This window comes from Oncorhynchus mykiss, chromosome 7 (genome assembly GCF_013265735.2).
Source record: "Oncorhynchus mykiss isolate Arlee chromosome 7, USDA_OmykA_1.1, whole genome shotgun sequence".
NCBI classification, from domain to species: Eukaryota; Metazoa; Chordata; class Actinopteri; order Salmoniformes; family Salmonidae; genus Oncorhynchus; species Oncorhynchus mykiss.
The window spans coordinates 87,026,296-87,050,902 of NC_048571.1; the positions used below are offsets into that span (position 1 = coordinate 87,026,296).

General features: G+C 44.4%; 1 protein-coding gene across 1 annotated transcript in view; it reads right to left on the reverse strand.

Moving 5' to 3' along the window:
- The window catches only part of atrip (ATR interacting protein), a 46,437-nt gene that overhangs the window by 18,858 nt on the left and 2,972 nt on the right, over positions 1-24,607 (reverse strand). Inside the window, exons 2-9 of the mRNA XM_036984286.1 lie at positions 19,105-19,181; positions 18,768-18,938; positions 17,106-17,224; positions 10,387-10,562; positions 7,986-8,063; positions 3,644-3,767; positions 2,990-3,535; positions 120-371 (exon numbers count right to left, since the gene is read on the reverse strand). Coding sequence (XP_036840181.1) covers positions 120-371; positions 2,990-3,535; positions 3,644-3,767; positions 7,986-8,063; positions 10,387-10,562; positions 17,106-17,224; positions 18,768-18,938; positions 19,105-19,181 — 1,543 coding nt within the window. The remainder of the gene's footprint in view (positions 1-119; positions 372-2,989; positions 3,536-3,643; positions 3,768-7,985; positions 8,064-10,386; positions 10,563-17,105; positions 17,225-18,767; positions 18,939-19,104; positions 19,182-24,607) is intronic.

The following is a 24,607-nucleotide window of genomic DNA, read 5'->3' on the forward strand; positions in this document are numbered from 1 at the left end:
TGCATCCAAAATGGCACCCTATTCCCTACATAGTGCACTACTTTGAACCAGGGCTCGGGTCCAAAGTAGTGCACTATATAGGGGATAGGGTGCCATTTGGGAAGAATCTAAGGACTTGCCTGGAAAGCTGCCGCTCCTGTGCTCTCTCCAGCAGCATGTTGAGAGTCGTCAGACTGCTAGGCACCAGGGCCTCCCTCTGAAAAGCGCTGGTGGAGAAGGAGGGGTCTGACAGCTGAAGGAGCTTCCTGAGGAGAGGGTGGAGGGCCGGACCCTCTCTGGTGCCATCTACTGGGGTCTCAGAGGTTCTAGAAGTCCCAGGCTGGATGGAGGTGTCAGGCAGCAGGGGGGCCAGGCCTGAGGCCAGGATGGGCCTGTTGGTAAATAAAAATAATTAATTTAGCCAGGATCGTCCACTCAGGAACACTAGCCACTGTTTTCCAGGGAGTCCTGGGATCCATAGAATCAATTAAACAGAACATTATAACACATAGTCACTATCTTAATAAGTATGTGGACCCAGCAGAGAGCTTCACAGGCTGCCCTTAAAGGACATGAATAGGTCTAACACAGACTAGAGACCGGGGCGGCAGGTAGCCTAGTGGTTAGAGTGTAGAGGAGGCAGGTAGCCTAGTGGTTAGAGTGTAGAGGCGGCAGGTAGCCTAGTGGTTAGAGTGTAGAGGTGGCAGGGTAGCCTAGTGGTTAGAGTATAGAGGCAGCAGGGTAGCCTAGTGGTTAGAGTGTAGAGGAGGCAGGTAGCCTAGTGGTTAGAGTGTAGAGGCGGCAGGTAGCCTAGTGGTTAGAGTGTAGAGGAGGCAGGTAGCCTAGTGGTTAGAGGGGAGGCAGGTAGCCTAGTGGTTAGAATGTAGAGGTGGCAGGTAGCCTAATGGTTAGAGGGGGAGGCAGGTAGCCTAGTGGTTAGAGGGGCGGCAGGTGGCCTAGTGGTTAGAGGGGCGGCAGGTAGCCTAGTGGTTAGAGGGGCGGCAGGTGGCCTAGTGGTTAGAGGGGCGGCAGGTAGCCTAGTGGTTAGAGGGGAGGCAGGTGGCCTAGTGGTTAGAGGGGCGGCAGGTAGCCTAGTGGTTAGAGGGGCGGCAGGTGGCCTAGTGGTTAGAGGGGCGGCAGGTAGCCTAGTGGTTAGAGGGGCGGCAGGTGGCCTAGTGGTTAGAGGGGCGGCAGGTAGCCTAGTGGTTAGAGGGGAGGCAGGTGGCCTAGTGGTTAGAATGTAGAGGTGGCAGGTAGCCTAGTGGTTAGAGGGGAGGCAGGTGGCCTAGTGGTTAGAGGGGCGGCAGGTAGCCTAGTGGTTAGAGTGTAGAGGTGGCAGGTAGCCTAGTGGTTAGAGTGTAGAGGTGGCAGGTAGCCTAGTGGTTAGAGTGTAGAGGTGGCAGGTAGCCTAGTGGTTAGAGTGTAGAGGTGGCAGGTATCAAAGTGGTTAGAGTGTAGAGGTGGCAGGTAGCCTAGTGGTTAGAGTGTAGAGGTGGCAGGTAGCCTAGTGGTTAGAGTGTAGAGGTGGCAGGTAGCCTAGTGGTTAGAGTGTAGAGGTGGCAGCGTAGCCTAGTGGTTAGAGTGTAGAGGTGGCAGGGTAGCCTAGTGGTTAGAGTGTAGAGGTGGCAGGGTAGCCTAGTGGTTAGAGTATAGAGGTGGCAGGTAGCCTAGTGGTTAGAGTGTAGAGGTGGCAGGTATCCTAGTGGTTAGAGTGTAGAGGTGGCAGGTAGCCTAGTGGTTAGAGTGTAGAGGTGTCAGGTAGCCTAGTGGTTAGAGTGTAGAGGTGGCAGGTATCCTAGTGGTTAGAGCGTAGAGGTGGCAGGTAGCCTAGTGGTTAGAGTGTAGAGGTGGCAGGTAGCCTAGTGGTTAGAGCGTAGAGGTGGCAGGTAGCCTAGTGGTTAGAGTGTAGAGGTGGCAGCGTAGCCTAGTGGTTAGAGTGTAGAGGTGGCAGGGTAGCCTAGTGGTTAGAGTGTAGAGGTGGCAGGTAGCCTAGTGGTTAGAGTGTAGAGGTGGCAGGTAGCCTAGTGGTTAGAGTGTAGAGGTGGCAGGGTAGCCTAGTGGTTAGAGTGTAGAGGTGGCAGGTAGCCTAGTGGTTAGAGTGTAGAGGTGGCAGGTAGCCTAGTGGTTAGAGTGTAGAGGTGGCAGCGTAGCCTAGTGGTTAGAGTGTAGAGGTGGCAGGGTAGCCTAGTGGTTAGAGTGTAGAGGTGGCAGGGTAGCCTAGTGGTTAGAGTATAGAGGTGGCAGGTAGCCTAGTGGTTAGAGTGTAGAGGTGGCAGGTATCCTAGTGGTTAGAGCGTAGAGGTGGCAGGTAGCCTAGTGGTTAGAGTGTAGAGGTGGCAGGTAGCCTAGTGGTTAGAGCGTAGAGGTGGCAGGTAGCCTAGTGGTTAGAGTGTAGAGGTGGCAGCGTAGCCTAGTGGTTAGAGTGTAGAGGTGGCAGGGTAGCCTAGTGGTTAGAGTGTAGAGGTGGCAGGGTAGCCTAGTGGTTAGAGTGTAGAGGTGGCAGGTAGCCTAGTGGTTAGAGCGTAGAGGTGGCAGGTAGCCTAGTGGTTAGAGCGTTGGACTAGTAACCGAAAGGTTGCCAGATCGAATCCCCGAGCTGAACAAGGCAGTTTAAACCCACTGTTCCCCCGGTAGGACATCATTGAAAATAAGAATTTGTTCTTAACTGACTTGCCTAGTAAAATAAAAAGGTAAAATACAAAATAAAAACTTCCCTTAAAAGGACATAAAAACATCGAACACAGATTAGAGACTGGGAGGCAAACATTGAGTGATGGTGGTTCAGCCCTGTGGCCTTTCTCAAGACTGATACAATGAAATGAAATGCTTCAAACACGCAAAAAAGATCAAGCCCTTTAAAACCTGAATTGTGTATCGTATGTATTATAGCATGTTGCACACATTCAGCCTGCCGACCGTAGCTCCACGCGCTGCTTATCTATTGTGTTTTTAAAAAGTGTCGTATTGAATTTCCTCATTCGGGACATTAACATTTTCAAATCATACATACCCGTGTCTACTGTTACCCTGTGGAGGGCTCCCCTCTGCTCCAGGCGTTAGGGCCAGCAGGGTGTTCACGACCTCAGAGCTCTGGGCCACAGTATGATGCAGGGCCTTCAGGGCTGCCAGGGCAAACTCCTCCTGACTGCCTAGGGAATCCTCCACGCTGGAGGCCAGGCTGCCGTCCGACGACCCGGACAGAGAGCTCCCTCTCAGGGTCCTCTTACCAGACCCTGTCCCTGAGCCGTCCAGGGCGATAGCCTCCAGACTCTGGCAGAACAGGCCGATGTGGTAGTCGAGGAGAGGGAGGAGGTGGACAGCACCAGGACAGGACCTGGTATTGTTTTTCAGGGCAGGGGCAGAGTGGGAAGGGTTCGGGTTGGGCGGGTCCTCAGGAGGCAAGGCAGTGTGGTGTCTGGGCAGGGCCATCATGTTGAGGCCAGACAGGGCCAGGTTCTGATAGTGTTTGAAGCGCGGCTGCTGGCTGTGGGGCTTGTTGTGGTGGGGAACAAGCCTGGGTTCTGTCGAGGAGGAACTGGAGCCAACCGAAGACCCTCTGTAAGGGTGGGCACAGTGTTAAATGACTGACTCAGTGACTGCATCAAACAAAAAACACAGTGAAATAAAACCAGCGTAATGAGGATGATGGGGGGGGGGGTCTTACGAGCTGAGACAGGTGTTGGTCAGGAGACCAGGTAGTGCGTCAGGGCTGATGCAGAGCAGGTGACCCAGACCCAGACTGCTGGGGTCTAAAGGATGCTGTAACAGCAGACTTAACAGCACTGAGCCTACGCAGAGAACCAGAGAACAGTCAACATGGTGTCCCCACCAACACAGAGAACAGTTAACATGGTGTCCCCACCAACACAGAGAACAGACAACATGGTGTCCCCACCAACACAGAGAACAGTCAACATGGTGTCCCCAAAAACACAGAGAACAGTCAACATGGTGTCCATACCAACACAGAGAACAGTCAACATGGTGTCCCCAAAAACACAGAGAACAGTCAACATGGTGTCCATACCAACACAGAGAACAGTTAACATGGTGTCCCCACCAACACAGAGAACAGTTAACATGGTGTCCCCACCAACACAGAGAACCAGAGAACATGGTGTCCCTACCAACACAGAGAACATGGTGTCCCCATCAACACAGAGAACCAGAGAACATGGTGTCCCCATCAACACAGAGAACAGTTAACATGGTGTCCCCACCAACACAGAGAACCAGAGAACATGGTGTCCCTACCAACACAGAGAACATGGTGTCCCCATCAACACAGAGAACCAGAGAACATGGTGTCCCCATCAACACAGAGAACAGTTAACATGGTGTCCCCACCAACACAGAGAACCAGAGAACATGGTGTCCCCACCAACACACAGAACAGTCAACATGGTGTCCCCACCAACACAGAGAACAGTCAACATGGTGTCCCCACCAACACAGAGAACCAGAGAACATGGTGTCCCCACCAACACACAGAACAGTCAACATGGTGTCCCCACCAACACAGAGAACAGTCAACATGGTGTCCCCACCAACACAGAGAACAGTCAACATGGTGTCCCCACCAACACAGAGAACAAGGTGTCCCCACCAACACAGAGAACATGGTGTCCCTACCAACACAGAGAACATGGTGTCCCCATCAACACAGAGAACCAGAGAACATGGTGTCCCCACCAACACAGAGAACAGTTAACATGGTGTCCCCACCAACACAGAGAACAGTTAACATGGTGTCCCCACCAACACAGAGAACAGTCAACATGGTGTCCCCACAAACACAGAGAACAGTCAACATGGTGTCCATACCAACAAAGAACAGTCAACATGGTGCCCCCACCAACACAGAGAACCAGAGAACATGGTGTCCCCACCAACACAGAGAACAGTTAACATGGTGTCCCCATCAACACAGAGAACCAGAGAACATGGTGTCCCCATCAACACAGAGAACAGTTAACATGGTGTCCCCACCAACACATAGAACATGGTGTCCCTACCAACACAGAGAACAGTTAACATGGTGTCCCCACCAACACAGAGAACCAGAGAACATGGTGTCCCCACCAACACAGAGAACAGTCAACATGGTGTCCCCACCAACACAGAGAACCAGAGAACATGGTGTCCCCACCAACACAGAGAACAGTTAACATGGTGTCCCCACCAACACAGAGAACCAGAGAACATGGTGTCCCTACCAACACAGAGAACATGGTGTCCCTACCAACACAGAGAACAGTTAACATGGTGTCCCCACCAACACAGAGAACCAGAGAACATGGTGTCCCCACCAACACAGAGAACAGTCAACATGGTGTCCCCACCAACACAGAGAACCAGAGAACATGGTGTCCCCACCAACACAGAGAACAGTTAACATGGTGTCCCCACCAACACAGAGAACCAGAGAACATGGTGTCCCCACCAACACAGAGAACAGTCAACATGGTGTCCCCACCAACACAGAGAACAGTCAACATGGTGTCCCCACCAACACATAGAACAGTCAACATGGTGTCCCCACCAACACAGAGAACCAGAGAACATGGTGTCCCCACCAACACACAGAACAGTCAACATGGTGTCCCCACCAACACAGAGAACAGTCAACATGGTGTCCCCACCAACACAGAGAACAGTCAACATGGTGTCCCCACCAACACAGAGAACATGGTGTCCCCACCAACACAGAGAACATGGTGTCCCCATCAACACAGAGAACAGTCAACATGGTGTCCCCACCAACACAGAGAACAGTCAACATGGTGTCCCCACCAACACAGAGAACAGTCAACATGGTGACCCACCAACACAGAGAACCAGGGAACAGTTAACATGGTGTCCCCACCAACACAGAGAACCAGGGAACAGTTAACATGGTGTCCCCACCAACACAGAGAACATGGTGTCCCTACCAACACGGAGAACATGGTGTCCCTACCAACACAGAGAACAGTTACCATGGTGTCCCCACCAACACAGAGAACAGTTAACATGGTGTCCCCATCAACACAGAGAACCAGAGAACAGTTAACATGGTGTCCCCACCAACACAGAGAACCAGAGAACATGGTGTGTCCCCCACACAGAGAACCAGACAACAGTTAACATAGTTACCTAACCCTAGATACTATACTGAGGTTAGGTAACTAGTCGAACTATATAGAGATACTATACTGAGGGTTAGGTAACTAGTCGAACTATATATAGATAATACTGAGGGTTAGGTAACTAGCAGAACAATATATAGAGAAGAGACAGAGGGTTAGGTAACTAGTACAACTATATATAGATACTATACTGAGGATTAGGTAACTAGTACAACTATATATAGATAATACTGAGGGTTAGGTAACTAGTACAACTATATATAGAGAAGAGACAGAGGGTTAGGTAACTAGTACAACTATATATAGATAATACTGAGGGTTAGGTAACTAGTACAACTATATATAGAGAAGAGACAGAGGGTTAGGTAACTAGTACAACTATATATAGATAATACTGAGGGTTAGGTAACTAGTACAACTATATATAGAGAAGAGACTGAGGGTTAGGTAACTAGTACAACTATATATAGATACTATACTGAGGGTTAGGTAACTAGTACAACTATATATAGATACTATACTGAGGATTAGGTAACTAGTACAACTATATATAGAGAAGAGACTGAGGGTTAGGTAACTAGTACAACTATATATAGATACTATACTGAGGGTTAGGTAACTAGCACAACTATATATATGGGGAGTAGACTGAGGGTTAGGTAACTAGTACAACTATATATAGATACTATACTGAGGGTTAGGTAACTAGTACAACTATATATAGATACTATACTGAGGGTTAGGTAACTATATATAGATACTATACTGAGGGTTAGGTAACTAGTACAACTATATATAGATACTATACTGAGGGTTAGGTAACTAGTACAACTATATATATATACTATACTGAGGGTTAGGTAACTAGTACAACTATATATAGATACTATACTGAGGGTTAGGTAACTAGTAGAACTATATATAGATACTATACTGAGGGTTAGGTAACTAGTACAACTATATATAGATACTATACTGAGGGTTAGGTAACTAGTACAACTATATATATATACTATACTGAGGGTTAGGTAACTAGTACAACTATATATAGATACTATACTGAGGGTTAGGTAACTAGTAGAACTATATATAGATACTATACTGAGGGTTAGGTAACTAGTACAACTATATATAGATACTATACTGAGGGTTAGGTAACTAGTACAACTATATATAGATACTATACTGAGGGTTAGGTAACTAGTACAACTATATATAGATACTATACTGAGGGTTAGGTAACTAGTAGAACTGTATATAGACACTATACTGAGGGTTAGGTAACTAGTACAACTATATATAGATACTATACTGAGGGTTAGGTAACTAGTACAACTATATATAGAGAAGAGACAGAGGGTTAGGTAACTAGTACAACTATATATAGATACTATACTGAGGATTAGGTAACTAGTACAACTATATATAGATAATACTGAGGGTTAGGTAACTAGTACAACTATATATAGAGAAGAGACAGAGGGTTAGGTAACTAGTACAACTATATATAGATAATACTGAGGGTTAGGTAACTAGTACAACTATATATAGAGAAGAGACAGAGGGTTAGGTAACTAGTACAACTATATATAGATAATACTGAGGGTTAGGTAACTAGTACAACTATATATAGAGAAGAGACTGAGGGTTAGGTAACTAGTACAACTATATATAGAGAAGAGACAGAGGGTTAGGTAACTAGTACAACTATATTTAGATACTATACTGAGGGTTAGGTAACTAGTACAACTACATATAGATAATATACTGAGGGTTAGGTAACTAGTACAACTATATATAGAGAAGAGACAGAGGGTTAGGTAACTAGTAGAACTATATATAGATACTATACTGAGGATTAGGTAACTAGAAACTCACCTTGATAATGAGAGGGTTGGAATGTGTTAAAAGGGTCTGAGTGAGTCACTTCCTGTCTGCCGCTGGACTGTTTTCCATCTGAACACAAAAACAACATGTCCAGTCAGACAGAAGGGTCTAACTAACAGTCACACTGGGCCAGTCAGACGGGCCTAACTAACAGTCACACTGGGCCAGTCAGACGGGTCTAACTAACAGTCACACTGGGCCAGTCAGACGGGCCTAACTAACAGTCACACTGGGCCAGTCAGACGGGTCTAACTAACAGTCACACTGGGCCAGTCAGACGGGTCTAACTAACATTAACACTGGGCCAGTCAGACGGGCCTAACTAACAGTCACACTGGGCCAGTCAGACGGGTCTAACTAACAGTCACACTGGGCCAGTCAGACAGGTCTAACTAACAGTCACACTGGGTCTAATTAACATTCACACTGGGCCAGTCAGACGGGTCTAACTAACAGTCACACTGGGCCAGTCAGACGGGTCTAACTAACAGTCACACTGGTACAGTCAGACGGGTCTAACTACCAGTCACACTGGGCCAGTCAGACGGGTCTCATTAACATTCACACTGGGCCAGTCAGATGGGTCTAACTAACAGTCACACTGGCCCAGTCAGACGGACCTAACTAACAGTCACACTGGGCCAGTCAGACGGGCCTAACTAACAGTCACACTGGGCCAGTCAGACGGGTCTAACTAACAGTCACACTGGGCCAGTCAGACGGGCCTAACTAACAGTCAAACTGGGCCAGTCAGACAGGTCTAACTAACAGTCACACTGGGTCTAATTAACATTCACACTGGGCCAGTCAGACGGGTCTAACTAACAGTCACACTGGGCCAGTCAGACGGGCCTAACTAACAGTCACACTGGTCCAGTCAGACGGGTCTAACTAACAGTCACACTGGCCCAGTCAGACGGACCTAACTAACAGTCACACTGGGCCAGTCAGACGGGCCTAACTAACAGTCACACTGGGCCAGTCAGACGGGTCTAACTAACAGTCACACTGGGCCAGTCAGACGGGCCTAACTAACAGTCACACTGGGCCAGTCAGACGGGCCTAACTAACAGTCACACTGGTCCAGTCAGACGGGTCTAACTAACAGTCACACTGGCCCAGTCAGACGGACCTAACTAACAGTCACACTGGGCCAGTCAGACGGGCCTAACTAACAGTCACACTGGGCCAGTCAGACGGGTCTAACTAACAGTCACACTGGGCCAGTCAGACGGGCCTAACTAACAGTCACACTGGGCCAGTCAGACGGGTCTAACTACCAGTCACACTGGGCCAGTCAGACGGGTCTAACTACCAGTCACACTGGGCCAGTCAGACGGGTCTCATTAACATTCACACTGGGCCAGTCAGACGGGTCTAACTAACAGTCACACTGGCCCAGTCAGACGGACCTAACTAACAGTCACACTGGGCCAGTCAGACGGGCCTAACTAACAGTCACACTGGGTCTAATTAACATTCACACTGGGCCAGTCAGACGGGTCTAACTAACAGTCACACTGGCCCAGTCAGACGGACCTAACTAACAGTCACACTGGGCCAGTCAGACGGGTCTAACTAACAATCACACTGGGCCAGTCAAACGGGTCTAACTAACAGTCACACTGGGCCAGTCAGACGGGTCTAACTAACAGTCACACTGGGCCAGTCAGACGGGCCTAACTAACAGTCACACTGGGCCAGTCAGACAGGTCTAACTAACAGTCACACTGGGTCTAATTAACATTCACACTGGGCCAGTCAGACGGGTCTTAACTACCAGTCACACTGGGCCAGTCAGACAGGTCTCATTAACATTCACACTGGGCCAGTCAGACGGGTCTAACTAACAGTCACACTGGCCCAGTCAGACGGACCTAACTAACAGTCACACTGGCCCAGGCAGACGGGTCTAACTAACATTCACACTGGCCCAGTCAGACGGGTCTAACTAACAGTCACACTGGGCCAGTCAGACGGGTCTAATTAACAGTCACACTGGGCCAGTCAGACGGGTCTAACTAACAGTCACACTGGGCCAGTCAGACGGGTCTAACTAACAGTCACACTGGGCCAGTCAGACGGGCCTAATTAACAGTCACACTGGGCCAGTCAGACGGGTCTAATTAACAGTCACACTGGGCCAGTCAGCCGGGCCTAACTAACAGTCACACTGGACGCCCCCCCATGGACTACATTTAAATGTAACAGGTGGCACTTGTAGCCTTGAGACATGGCTTGTCGTCATAGCAACGGAGGGGGATACACATTTTCTTAATCACACCAAATAGGAGCTTCAATTATGTTACATCTCTCCGGAACACAATGGTTTAAAATGGAAGGAGCAGGTAGGAATGTGATAATCCATAGGTGATTAACCAATCATCTGTACCGTCTCTGAGGTGTCCTGGTCCCGGGGTCTTGCCTGGCGTTGACCTAGAGGGCAGCTGGGCACCAAACGTCTCCTTGGTGATGAAGGCTGTTCCTCCAGGAATGGCTACACAGCGAGGGCTGCTGCTGGCACCACCGGCACCCTGCAGCAGGGCAGTGGGACCAGACAGACCGGGGCTGGAGACGGGGAGGGGGAATGGGGAAAAGACTTCAGACTTACAGCACCTTTAGAAAGTGTTCACAGCTCGTGACTTTTCCCCCACAGTTTGTTGTGTTACAGTCTGAATTTAAAATGGATTAAATTGAGATGTGTGTGTGTGTGTGTGTGTAGGCCAGTGACACACAAAACACACACACACACATACGTTCAAAGTGGAATTATGTTTAAGAATGTATCTAAAAATGTATAAAAACTGAAGAGATGAAAGGCTTTGAGTCAATAAGTATTCAACCCCTTTGTTCTGACAAGCCTATATACGTTCAGGAGTGAAAACATGCTTAACAAATCACATAATAAGTTGCATGGACTCACTGTGTGTGAAATAGTGTTTAACATGATTTTTTCAATGACTACCTAATTTCTGTACCCAACACATACAATTATGTGTACGGTGCCTAAGTCAAGCAGTGAATTTCAAACCACAAAGACCAGGGAGGTTTGGTGCAATTTGGGACATAGACCTAAGAGTGTGTTGGATCCGTGAGATGGAGGGAGTGAGAGAGGCCAGGGAAAAGAGGAGAAGAACGGAAGTGAATGTTTACAGTGCCTTCACAAAGTATTCACACCCCTTGACTTTTTCCACATTTCGTTGTGTTGCGGCCTGAATTTAACATTTTATTAAATTAAGATTTTGTGTCACTGGCCTACCCACAATAATGTCAAAGTGGAATTAGAGAGAAGGGCACCTACTGCAGACATTGAATATCCCTTTGAGCATGGTGAAGTTATTAATTACACTTTGGATGGTGTATCAATCCACCCAGTCACTACAAAGATACGGGCGTCCTTCCTAAATCAGTTGCCGGAGAGGAAGGAAACCCCTCAGGGATTTCACCATGAGGCCAATGGTGACTTTAAAACAGTTACAGAGTTGAATAGCTGTGATAGGAGAAAACGGAAAATGGATAAATAACATTGTAGTTACTCCACAATTCTAGCCTAATTGACAGAGTGAAAAGAAGGAAGCCTGTACATAATAAAACATATTCCAAAACATGAATCCTGTTTGCAATAAGGCACTAAAGTAAAACTGCAAAACATGCAGCAAAGAAATTAACTTTAAGTCCTGAACACAAAGCGTTATGTTTAGGTTAAATCCAACACATCACCGAGTACCACTCTTCATCTTTTCAAGCATTATTTTATAGGTATTTGTATTCATTATGGATCCTCATTAGTTCCTGTCAAGACAGCAGCTACTCTTCCTGGGGTTTATTATGGATCCCCATTAGTTCCTACCAAGGCAGTAGCTACTCTTCCTGTGGTTTACTATGGATCCCCATTAGTTCCTGCCAAGGCAGCAGCTACTCTTCCTGGGGTTTATTATGGATCCTCATTAGTTCCTGTCAAGACAGCAGCTACTCTTCCTGGGGTTTATTATGGATCCCCATTAGTTCCTACCAAGGCAGTAGCTACTCTTCCTGGGGTTTATTATGGATCCCCATTAGTTCCTGTCAAGGCAGCAGCTACTCTTCCTGGGGTTTAATATGGATCCCCATTAGTTCCTGTCAAGGCAGCAGCTACTCTTCCTGGGGTTTATTATGGATCCCCATTAGTTCCTGCCAAGGCAGCAGCTACTCTTCCTGGTGTTTATTATGGATCCCCATTAGTTCCTGTCAAGGCAGCAGATACTCTTCCTGGGGTTTATTATGGATCCCCATTAGTTCCTGCCAAGGCAGCAGCTACTCTTCCTGGGGTTTATTATGGATCCCCATTAGTTCCTGCCAAGGCAGCAGCTACTCTTCCTGGGGTTTATTATGGATCCCCATTAGTTCCTGCCAAGGCAGCAGCTACTCTTCCTGGGGTTTATTATGGATCTCCATTAGTTCTTGCCAAGGCAGCAGCTACTCTTCCTGGGGTTTATTATGGATCCCCATTAGTTCCTGCCAAGGCAGTAGATACTCTTCCTGGGGTTTATTATGGATCCCCATTAGTTCCTGCCAAGGCAGCAGCTACTCTTCCTGGGGTTTATTATGGATACCCATTAGTTCCTGTCAAGACAACATCTACTCTTCCTGGGGTTTATTATGGATCCCCATTAGTTCCTGTCAAGACAACAGCTACTCTTCCTGGGGTTTATTATAGATCCCCATTAGTTCCTGCCAAGGCAGCAGCTACTCTTCCTGGGGTTTATTATGGATCCCCATTAGTTCCTGTCAAGGCAGCAGATACTCTTCCTGGGGTTTATTATGGATCCCCATTAGTTCCTGCCAAGGTAGCAGCTACTCTTCCTGGGGTTTATTATAGATCCCCATTAGTTCCTGCCAAGGCAGCAGCTACTCTTCCTGGGGTTTATTATGGATCCCCATTAGTTCCTGCCAAGGCAGCAGCTACTCTTCCTGGGGTTTATTATGGATCCCCATTAGTTCCTGCCAAGGCAGCAGCTACTCTTCCTGGGGTTTATTATGGATCCCCATTAGTTCCTGCCAAGGCAGCAGCTACTCGTCCTGGGGTTTATTATGGATCCCCATTAGTTCCTGCCAAGGCAGCAGCTACTCTTCCTGGGGTTTATTATGGATCTCCATTAGTTCTTGCCAAGGCAGCAGCTACTCTTCCTGGGGTTTATTATGGATCCCCATTAGTTCCTGCCAAGGCAGCAGCTACTCTTCCTGGGGTTTATTATGGATCCCCATTAGTTCCTGCCAAGGCAGTAGCTACTCTTCCTGGGGTTTATTATGGATCCCCATTAGTTCCTGTCAAGGCAGCAGCTACTCTTCCTGGGGTTTATTATGGATCCCCATTAGTTCCTGCCAAGGCAGTAGCTACTCTTCCTGGGGTTTATTATGGATCCCCATTAGTTCCTGTCAAGGCAGCAGCTACTCTTCCTGGGGTTTATTATGGATCCCCATTAGTTCCTGCCAAGGCAGTAGCTACTCTTCCTGGGGTTTATTATGGATCCCCATTAGTTCCTGTCAAGACAACAGCTACTCTTCCTGGGGTTTATTATAGATCCCCATTAGTTCCTGCCAAGGCAGCAGCTACTCTTCCTGGGGTTGATTATGGATCCCCATTAGTTCCTGTCAAGGCAGCAGCTACTCTTCCTGGGGTTTATTATGGATCCCCATTAGTTCCTGCCAAGGCAGTAGCTACTCTTCCTGGGGTCCAGCAAAATTAAGGCAGTTTATACAATTAAAAATATTACAATACATTCACACATTAAGTGTGCGCCTTAAGGCCACTACTCTTCTACCACATATCTACAATACAAAATCAGTGTGTGTAGTGAGTATGTTTGTGCCTCTTCACAGTACCCGCTGTTCCATAAGGTGTATTTAAAATAAATATGATTCTACTACTTGCATCAGTTATTTGATGTGGAATAAAGTCCTGGCTCTATGTAGTACTGTGGAATAGAGTTCCATGTAGTCATGGCTCTATGTATTACTGTGCGCCTCCCACAGTTTGTTCTATGCTTGGGGAGTCTGAAAAAACCTCTGGTGGCATGTCTTGTGGGGTATGTATGGATGTCTGAGCTGTGTGTTAGTAGTTTAAACAGACCTCTGGTGGCATGTCTTGTGGGGTATGTATGGATGTCTGAGCTGTGTGTTAGTAGTTTAAACAGACCTCTGGTGGCATGTCTTGTGGCGTAAGGATGGGTGTCTGAGCTGTGTGTGTAGTAGTTCAAACAGACAGCTTGGTGCATTCAACATGTCAACTCCTCTCATGAATGTAAGTAGTGATGAAGTCAATCTCTCCTCCACTTTCAGTCAGGAGAGATTACGTGCATATTATTAATGGTTGCCCTGTTGATAGTGCTGTTAAGAAGGAAGGGCAGCGCTTTACTATGGACAGACTTCTCCCCATCTAAGCTACTGTTGTATCAATATGTTATGACCATGATAGTTTACAATCCAGGGTTACTCCAAGCAGTTTAGTCACCTCAACTTGCTTAATTTCCATATTATTCATTACAATATTTTGTTGAGGTTCAGGGTTTAGTGAATGATTTGTCCCAAATAAAATGCTTTGTTTTTAGGACTAACTTATTCCTTGCCACCCATTCTGAAACTAACAGCAGCTCTTTGTTAAGTGTTGCAGTCATTTCAGTCGCTGTAGTAGTTGACGTATATAGTGTTGAGTGATCCTTGAGTGATCATACATAGACACACGGGTCTTTGGCATGTCGTTAGTAAAGACTGTAAAAAGTATGGGGCCTAGACAGCTGCCCTGAGGAATTCCTGATTCTACTTGGATTTTGTTAGAGAGGCTTCCATTAAAGAACACCCTCTGTGTTCTGTTAGACAGGTAACTCTTTATCGACATTATAGCAGGGGGTGTAAAGGCATAACTCATACGTTTTTCCAGCAGCAGACTATGATAAATAATGTCAAAAGCCACGCTGAAGTCTAACAAGACAGCCCCCACAATCTTCTTATCATCAATTTATCTCAGCCAATCATCAGTCATTTGTGTAAGTGCCATGCATGTGAAAGGTCCTTCCCTAAAGGCGTGCTGAAAGTCTGTTGTCAATTTGTTTACTGCAAAATAGCATTATATCTGGTCAAACACCGTTTTTCACAGATGTTTACTAAGGGTTGGTAACAGGCTGATTGGTCGGCTATTTGAGACAGTAAAGGGGGCTTTACTATTCTTAGGTAGTGGAATGACTTTAGCTTCCCTCCAGGCCTGAGGGGACACACTTTCTAGTAGGCTTATAGATGTGGCAAATAGGAGATGTAATATTGTCCACTATTATCCTCAGTAATTTTCCATCCAAGTTGTCAGACCCCGATGGCTTGTCATTGTTGATAGACAACAGAAATGCACCTCTTTCACACTGCATTTTTAAAATTCAAAACGACAATGTTTGTCTTTCGTAATTAGATCAGATATACATGGACGTGTAGTGTCGGCATTTGTTGCTGGCATGTCATGCCTAAGTTTGCTCATCTTCCCAATGAAAAAAATCATTAAAGTAGTTGGCAATATCAGTGGGTTTTGTGATGAATGAACCATCTGAGTCAACAAATTCATTATCAAGCATTTCACACATGTTATCCAGATACTGACTGCTGGCACTTGGTCTATAGCAGCCTCCCACCACCAGAAGGGGCTTTAGGTGAGGCAGATGAATCTGTAGCCATATTACCTCAACATTATTTAACATGAGATCCTCTCTAAGCTTTACAGGAAAGTAGTTCTGAATATAGACCACAGCACCGCCCCCATTGGAATTTCTGTATTTTCTGTAGATGTTATAACCATGTATTGCTACCACTGTATCAAAGGAAATTATCTAAGTGAGTTTCAGAGATAGTCAGAATATGAATGTAATCTGTTACTAGCAAATTATTGACTTCATGAACCTTATTTCTTTAAGCTACATATGTTTACGGGGGCTATTTTTAGCACTTTTCTGGGGTGCTTGATTGTTTTCATTGCTTTACTGGGAAGTATAGCAGAAGTAGACATGCTCATGTTATTGCAGGGTGAGCTACACACAGTGGACTTCCTCCTAGGGCACACATGCCTCAGTGCTAACAGTATCACTCTGGTTCATAGACGCATGATTACTGCATACAATAGCTGTGGGATCAGAGGCATTCAGGGCAGTTAGAGGGACATACATTAGGTTACTTACATTGTGTCTTCCAACACCCCTGGGATAATGTACATTTGCTGAAGCATTATGGTGACTCAGTGTCACAATGGTGGGGATTAACTGAGCAGGGTTTGGGTCATTGATAAGTCATTTTCTCAACGCAGCCTTAAAATGTTGAGAAAGGATCCAGGAACACAAATTATTTGGGTGGATCCCATCCTCCTTAATATATTTGGTATGCTTGTCATCAACAAGGACGAGACTAAAAATGTTTAGATAAACAGAATAGAGCTAAGCACAAGAAAAATCCTACAGGAAACCTTGGGTCAGTCTGCTTTCCAGCAGACACTGGGAGATGAATTCACCTTTCAACAGGACGATAACCTAAAACACAAGGCCAAATCTAAACAGGAGTTGTTTAACCAAGACAACATTGAATGTTCGGGAGGGGCCGAGTTACAGTTTGGACTTACATCGACTAGAAAATCTACGGCAAAGACCTGAAAATGTCAGTCTAGCAACTGTCAACAACCAACTTGACAGAGCTGTGTGCAAGAATAATGTGCAAATATTGTAAAATCCTGCAATCTATCAATTTCCAGCAACCGAAAGCTAAATATTGCCTTATATAATAATAAATCAAGTCAAATGGCGCAGTCAGTCTACAAGGCAGAGCAGTACCTCTCTTACATTCTTTGGCTAGAACCCTGATGCATTTTTGTAAAGTCATAACATAACAAGACAATAGCTAACCCTCCCCAGGTTGGAAAATACCTAATGTCTGCCTGAAAATCATTGGTCCGCATACTTTTCCTGTGTGCTCTCTGGTCCAATCATCTCATTACATATCATATACAGAAAGACTGGTCGACCCGAAGAGCAGTTAACCTGTTTCTGGTGACAGGTGTGTGTGTGTTTGGGTACCTGTTTCTGGGGACAGGTGTGTGAGTTTGGGTACCTGTTTCTGGGGACAGGTGAAGCCACTGCTTTCCTTCCTTTCTCTGCGTTCTGTAGTTTAGTCTTCATCTCGTTCATCTCAGCCTCTTTGAAGTGCAGCTCAGACAGCAGGGACTGCACCTGCGGACACATTAGAAGAAACAGATGGACTTTATTGTCCAATTGTACACAGACGTCCAACGGAAACTTGTATTGTGCTTGTATTGTGGAGCGTCAAAATACAGCCAGACAAACCAATGGGTTAGATTGTCATCAGAAAACCATTATAACGAAATACAGCCAGACAAGCCAATGGGCTAGATGGTCATCAGAAAACCATCATAACAGAATACAGCCAGACAAACCAATGGGTTAGATTGTCATCAGAAAACCATTATAACGAAATACAGCCAGACAAGCCAATGGGCTAGATGGTCATCAGAAAACCATCATAACAGAATACAGCCAGACAAACCAATGGGTTAGATGGTCATCAGAAAACCATCATAACAGAATACAGCCAGACAAGCCAATGGGTTAGATGGTCATCAGAAAACCATCATAACAGAATACAGCCAGACAAACCAATGGGCTAGATGGTCATCAGAAAACCATCATAACAGAATACAGCCAGACAAACCAATGGGCTAGATGGTCATCAGAAAACCATCATAACAGAATACAGCCAGACAAACCAATGGGCTAGATGGTCATCAGAAAACCATCATAACAGAATACAGCCAGACAAACCAATGGGCTAGATGGTCATCAGAAAACCATCATAACAAAATACAGCCAGACAAACCAATGGGCTAGATGGTCATCAGAAAACCCAGATGGCTCCCTATTCCCTTTATACTGCATAGGGCTCTGGTTAATAGTATAACGGGGCGCTATTTGGGATGCATACAATATCAACGAGAATGGATGAGAAAGATTTCATGTAAACCATAAAGCAGTGGCTCATCACCTTGTGTCAGACAAGTAAAGGATGAGATACCCCTTCACGCGAAACTGACTTCAAGGTGCTGCTAACAGTTTAGCTTCCTCCACTGTAACAGGTGTCAGTGTGATGCTAACAGTTTAGCGTCCTCCACTGTAACGGGTGTCAGTGTGATGCTAACAGTTTAGCTTCCTCCACTGTAACGGGGGTCAGTGTGATGCTAACAGTTTAGCGTCCTCCACTGTAACGGGTGTCAGCGTGATGCTAACAGTTTAGCTTCCTCCACTGTAACGGGGGTCAGTGTGATGCTAACAGTTTAGCGTCCTCCACTGTAACGGGTGTCAGTGTGATGCTAACAGTTTAGCTTCCTCCACTGTAACGGGGGTCAGTGTGATGCTAACAGTTTATAGCTTCCTCCACTGTAACGGGTGTCAGTGTGCAGTGGAGTGAGCTTACATTACATACGGTTTGGGTCGGCATAGGGTTGCAAAATTCCTGTAACTATGCAAAAAGAAAAAGGACCAGTTTTTCCAGAAATCCAGGCTGGAGGATTCTGGATGTCCTGCTTATTCCCTCCTGATACCTGATAAATTACAACCAGGATTTCTGGGAAATTTGAGAAAGTTACTGAAATTTTGCAACTCTAGTTCGGACTCGGCAGGATAGTGTGTAAAAGGTAGTTTCGTAACACATCGGGGTTTGATAGTCGTACAGAATCAAAAACCGACTTGGGACATCTACCTTCTTGGAGAGCTCCTTCTCCTTCTCGCTCTGAGTGTCTCTCTTCTCCCTCTCCAGGAGGAGCTGAGCCTGTCTTTGCGTCTCCTTCTCCTGCTGGGCGGCCCTGAGGGAGTCACGCAGCACTCTGATCTCTCCGTTCTTCATCAGGATCTCCTCCTCTACCTCCTTTAGCTGGAGAACGACACCACGTCACACTGTCATATTTCACACTGTATTACTTGGTTTTGACTAGCCAAACATGATTTTGAGCATGCTGCTGAGATTTCTTAAAAATAAACTAGCAATGTGAATATATGTCACAAGCCTTTCCAGGATTTTAGTGTCACAACTTCACTACCTTTTTCTGGAGGTCTGCTTGTTGGGCTTCCAGTTGCTTTAAATGCTCCCCGTCAGTCTTAGACGGATGTCTGTTCCCTGCGAAAACAAAAAAAGACAAAATATATTCTGACAGGAATGGAAGAACAAGAGGACAATATATATTCTGTCAGGAATGGAAGAACAAGAGGACAATATATATTCTGTCAGGAATGGAAGAACAAGAGGACAATATATATTATGTCAGGAATGGAAGAACAAGAGGACAATATATATTCTGTCAGGAATGGAAGAACAAGAGGACAATATATATTATGTCAGGAATGGAAGAACAAGAGGACAATATATATTCTGTCAGGAATGGAAGAACAAGAGGACAATATATATTCTGTCAGGAATGGAAGAACAAGAGGACAATATATATTATGTCAGGAATGGAAGAACAAGAGGACAATATATATTCTGTCAGGAATGGAAGAACAAGAGGACAATATTTCTTTATTTTTACTATTTTCTATATCGTAGAACAGTGAAGACATCAAAACTATGAAATGCGAAGGGTCTGATTTCACTATTATTAAAACAAGACCCAGATAGCAATATAAAGACCCAGTCTATCAAAAAAAAACTGGAGGCCTCGTACACTTCAATGTTGGGATGCAAAAAATACTAGCAAAATGCATAGCAGAATAAAAAGGGTTTTACAAGGTATTGTTCATCCTGATCAGACAGTTTTTTTACATGGACAATACATTGGAGATAATATACGACAAACTACTAGAAATCATAGAACATCATGAAACATCTAAGAAGCCAGGCCTGGTATTTATAGCGGATTTTGAAAAGGCATTTGATAAAGTAAGACTGGATTTTATTTATAAATGCCTGTTTTTTTTTCCATTTCGGTGATTCTCTTATAAAATGGGTAGAAATAATGTATAGCAACCCCAGGTGTAAAATAGTAAATAACGGCTACTTCTCAGAGAGTTTTGAATTGTCAAGAGGAGTTAAACAAGGGTGTCCGCTGTCACCATATCTATTCGTTAATGGCCATCGAAATGCTAGCTACTAAAATCAGATCCAAGAACAACATTAGAGGACTAGAAATCCATGGCTTAAAAACAAAGGTGTCCATGTATGATGATGACACAAGTTTTATGTTAGTTATTAGTTATTATATATTATATTAGTTATTTATTATTATTATTATTATTATTATTATATCTAGCCTTAAGAGGTTAAGTCCGCAAGCTAGATCCCTACAACGCCTCATTGAAGATCTAGATAACTTTTCTGGACTCTCTGGACTAAAACCTAATTATGATAACTGTACAATAATACGTATTGGATCCTTAAAAAATACACATTTTACATTACCCTGCAGTTTACCTATAAAATGGGCTGATGGTGAAGTAGACATACTTGGTATTTATATCACAAAATATATAAATAAACTCTCCACATTGAATTTCAATAGAAACGTTGTAAAAAATAGACAAGATCCGTGTAACCATGGAGAGGTAAATACCTGTCTATTTACAGAAAAATTTCCCAGATTAACTCCAGATAATGTTTTTTTTTATCATATGAGAAAAAAAATATGTAACTTTATCTGGGATCCTAAACCAGACAAAATAAAGCATGCCTATCTATATGATGAATATGAATTGGGTGGGTTGAGATTATTAAATATAAAAGCACTAAACCTCTCTAAAAGCTTCACTTATTCAAAAGTTTTACTTGAACCCTAAATGGTTCTCAAGTAGATTAATAAGAAAAGCTCATGTATTGTTTAAAAATGGCCTTTTTGCCTCGATGAATTGAAATTATACTTTTTTCAAAGTAGCTCTCTTTTTCAAACAAGCTTTGCAGAGCTGGCTACAATTTCAATTTCATCCCCCTGAAAAGATAAAACAAATATTATGGCTGAACTCAAACATGCTGGTTGATAAAATACCTGTATTTATGGGAAAGATATTTGAAAAGGGTATTTTGTTTCTAAATTATATTGTAAATTGGAATGGTAGAGTTATGTCCTTCATGGAGTTATCAGAATTGTACGGGAAGGTCTGCTCAATCCAAGAGTACAGCCAATTTTTTTACAGCATTACCCCAAAAATGGAGGAGGCGGGAGGCAGCGGGAGGAGGTAGGGAACTGGTCTGTCTGCCCAATATAAAGGATCAAAACTGGAGGAGGCTGGTGGCAGCGGGAGGAGGCAGGGAACTGGTCTGTCTGCCCAATATAAAGGATCAAAACTGGAGGAGGCAGGTGGCAGCGGGAGGAGGTAGGGAACTGGTCTGTCTGCCCAATATAAAGGATCAAAAGTGGAGGAATAAAAATAGTATAAATAGGAAAGTATCAGAGTTTAATTTGAGGACCAGGATGTTGACAACTGTGACATACAGATTGCAAAATAAGAGATTTACGATGTACAGGGTGTATGAGTTGATATATAAAACAATGCAAGATTCAAGACCTCGTACTTTTCAGCTACAATTATTATAAAGAATTCTTGCCAGCAACAAAATGTTGAATATTTGGGGCATAATATCATCAAAGCTCTGCAGATTTTGTTGTGAGGATACAAAATCAATAGACCATTTATTTTGGTATTGCCCTCAGGTAGCCTGTTTCTGGTCTCAGGTTCAGGAATGGTTAAAAAATGCATAGCATTGATCTAAAATTGAGCCTAGAAATAGTACTGTTAGGAGATCTGGAGAGACCAGGTCAGTCAATTAATAATACTCTCAGTAAAAGTACTTATCTTCAACTCGCAATCTGTGGATTCAATTCGATTAGATAGATTGAAATTGTACGTTAAACTTCACAGCATAGTTGAAAGATATATGTTGCATAGAAATCCGAAGAGGGTGGCCAGCAGAGAGAGAAGTGGGTTGGGCAGAGGGAAGCTGAGGGTTGGGATGTGGAATTGGAGTGGAGTTGCTGTGCGGGAGATAGAATGTTGTTTCGGGTTCACATTCTTTCGGCCTGGTGGGAGATCTGTCAACGTGCCCTTGAGCAGGGCATTGACTCTGGATGCTAAATACCAAAACTTTGGCAGCCATACCATTCTAAAGACCTTTATTCTACCTGTAAAATGTATGGGAAGATAATTTAAATTAATTAGATCTGCGTTTATATTGTTGAGTAATGGAATAAGATTATATATAAAAATCTTATTCCATTACTCAACAATTTGAATAATCTTTCCATAAATCTTACAGGTAGAATAAAGGTCTTTAGAATGGTATGGCTGCCAAAGTTTTGGTATTTATTTTCGGTAATACCAATTACCACACCGAAGACATTCTTTAAAAAAAGTATTGAATATCCGAAACATACAATATACATGCAGTGAAGCCGCAACTACACCACACCAGTCATCCAACAGACTCCCATTCAGAGTGACACACAGAAGTATCCAGAGTCAATGCCCTGCTCATGAAATAACATACGGAATCATGTAGTAACCCCAAAAATATTTATTTTAGATTCTTCAAAGTAGCCACCCTTTGCCTTGATGACAGCTTTAAACACTCTTGGCTTTCTCTCAACCAGCTTCACCTGGAATGTTTTTCCAACAGTCTTGAAGGAGTTCCCACATATGCTGAGCACTTGTTGGCTGCTTTTCCTTGTGGTCCGACTCATCCCAAACCATCTCAATTTGGTTGAGGTCGGGTGATTGTGGAGGCCAGGTCATCTGATGCAGCACTCCATCACTCTCCTTCTTGGTCAAATAGCCCTTACACTGCCTGGAGGTGTGTTGGGTCATAGTCCCACTAAGTGCCAACAAGATGGGATGGCTTATCGCTGCTGAATGTTGTGGTAGCCATGCTGCTAAAGTGTGCCTTGAATTCTAAATAAATCACAGACAGTGTCACCAGCAAAGCACCGTCACACCATCATACCTCCTCCTCCATGCTTCACAGTGGGAATCACACATGCGGAGATCATCCGTTCACTCACACTGTATCACAAAGACAAGGCGGTTGGAACCAAAAATCTCCAATTTGGACTCATCAGAAGTAGGACAAATTTCCAACGGACTAATGTCTTGCTCGTGTTTCTTGGCCCAAACAAGTCTCTTCTTCTTATTGGTGTCTTTGGTAGTGGTTCCTTTGCAGCAATTCGACCATGAAGGCCTGATTCCCACAGTCTCCTCTGAACAGTTGATGTTGAGATGCGTCTGTTACTTGAACTGTGTGAAGCGCTTATTTTGGGCTGCATTCTGAGGTGCAGTTAATTGCCAATTTCTGAGGCTGGTAACTCTAATGAACGTACCCTCTGCAGCAGAGGTAACTCTGGGTCTTCCTTTCCTGTGGCGGGTCCTCATGAGAGCCAGCTTCATCGTTGTGCTTGATGGTTTTTGCAAAACTCCACTTGAAGAAACCTTGAAATGTTCTGCATTTACCTTCGCGTCTTAAAGGAAAGATGGATCTGCCGTTTCTATTTTGCTTATTTGAGTTGTTCATAATATGGACTTGGTCTTTTACCAAATATGGTTATGTTCTGTATACCCACCCTACCTTGTCACAACACAATGATTGGCTCCGCAAATTGACTTTCAACAAGGCACACCTGTTAATTGAAATGCATTCCTCATATCGGTTACTTGAACTCTAATATGGACTTGGTATTTTATCAAATAGGGCTATCTTCTGTATATGATTTGCTCAAACACTATAAGAAGGAAAGGAATTCCACAAACAAACTTTTAAGGCGGCACACCTAGGATTGCAAAGGATTGGGAAACTTTCCGGAAATTTTCCATGGGAAGTTATGCCTGGGAACTTTGCTTAAATTCATTAAAAAAAAGTTAGCTTATAACAGTGAACCTTTTATTGTGGGATACACATAAGGCAATTCTAGGTCTTGTGGCATATTTTGGTTAAACTATCCCCAATTCAATGGAATTGCAACCCTCTGCATCTGCATGCACAGTGCATTCTTCCATCACATGCACAGTGCATTCTTCCATCACATGCACAGTGCATTCTTCCATCACATGCACAGTGCATTCTTCCATCACATGCACAGTGCATTCTTCCATCACATGCACAGTGCATTCTTCCATCACATGCACAGTGCATTCTTCCATCACATGTACAGCTGATTATCAAGATCTGGCACACTAATGAGATGCTAATGAGTCCACACTACTACACTGTCTGAGCCAAGGGCTACATGCTTTTTGGTAAGTTTTGACTACAATACTGGGTGGGGTGAATATATTGTATATGCCATACATGATTTTTTGTTAACTAGTAAATAGTAGCCTACAGCAAAGTGTGTTTAAATTATTTCTAACTCGTTAACAATTTCTGATAGTTAGTTTTTGCTACCATGTGGGTTTTTAGCTTGCTTGAGCCTGCTAACTGAGGAGTGTTAATTCACCTGTTTCCATACATGTTTCATTGTAAAACATTTATCTTACAAAGGAGTTGTTTAATCTAACTGCTTAACTATTTATCTGTACATGGAATTGCATTTGTGTTTTCTTTACAGGAAAATGCCACGGGCACTA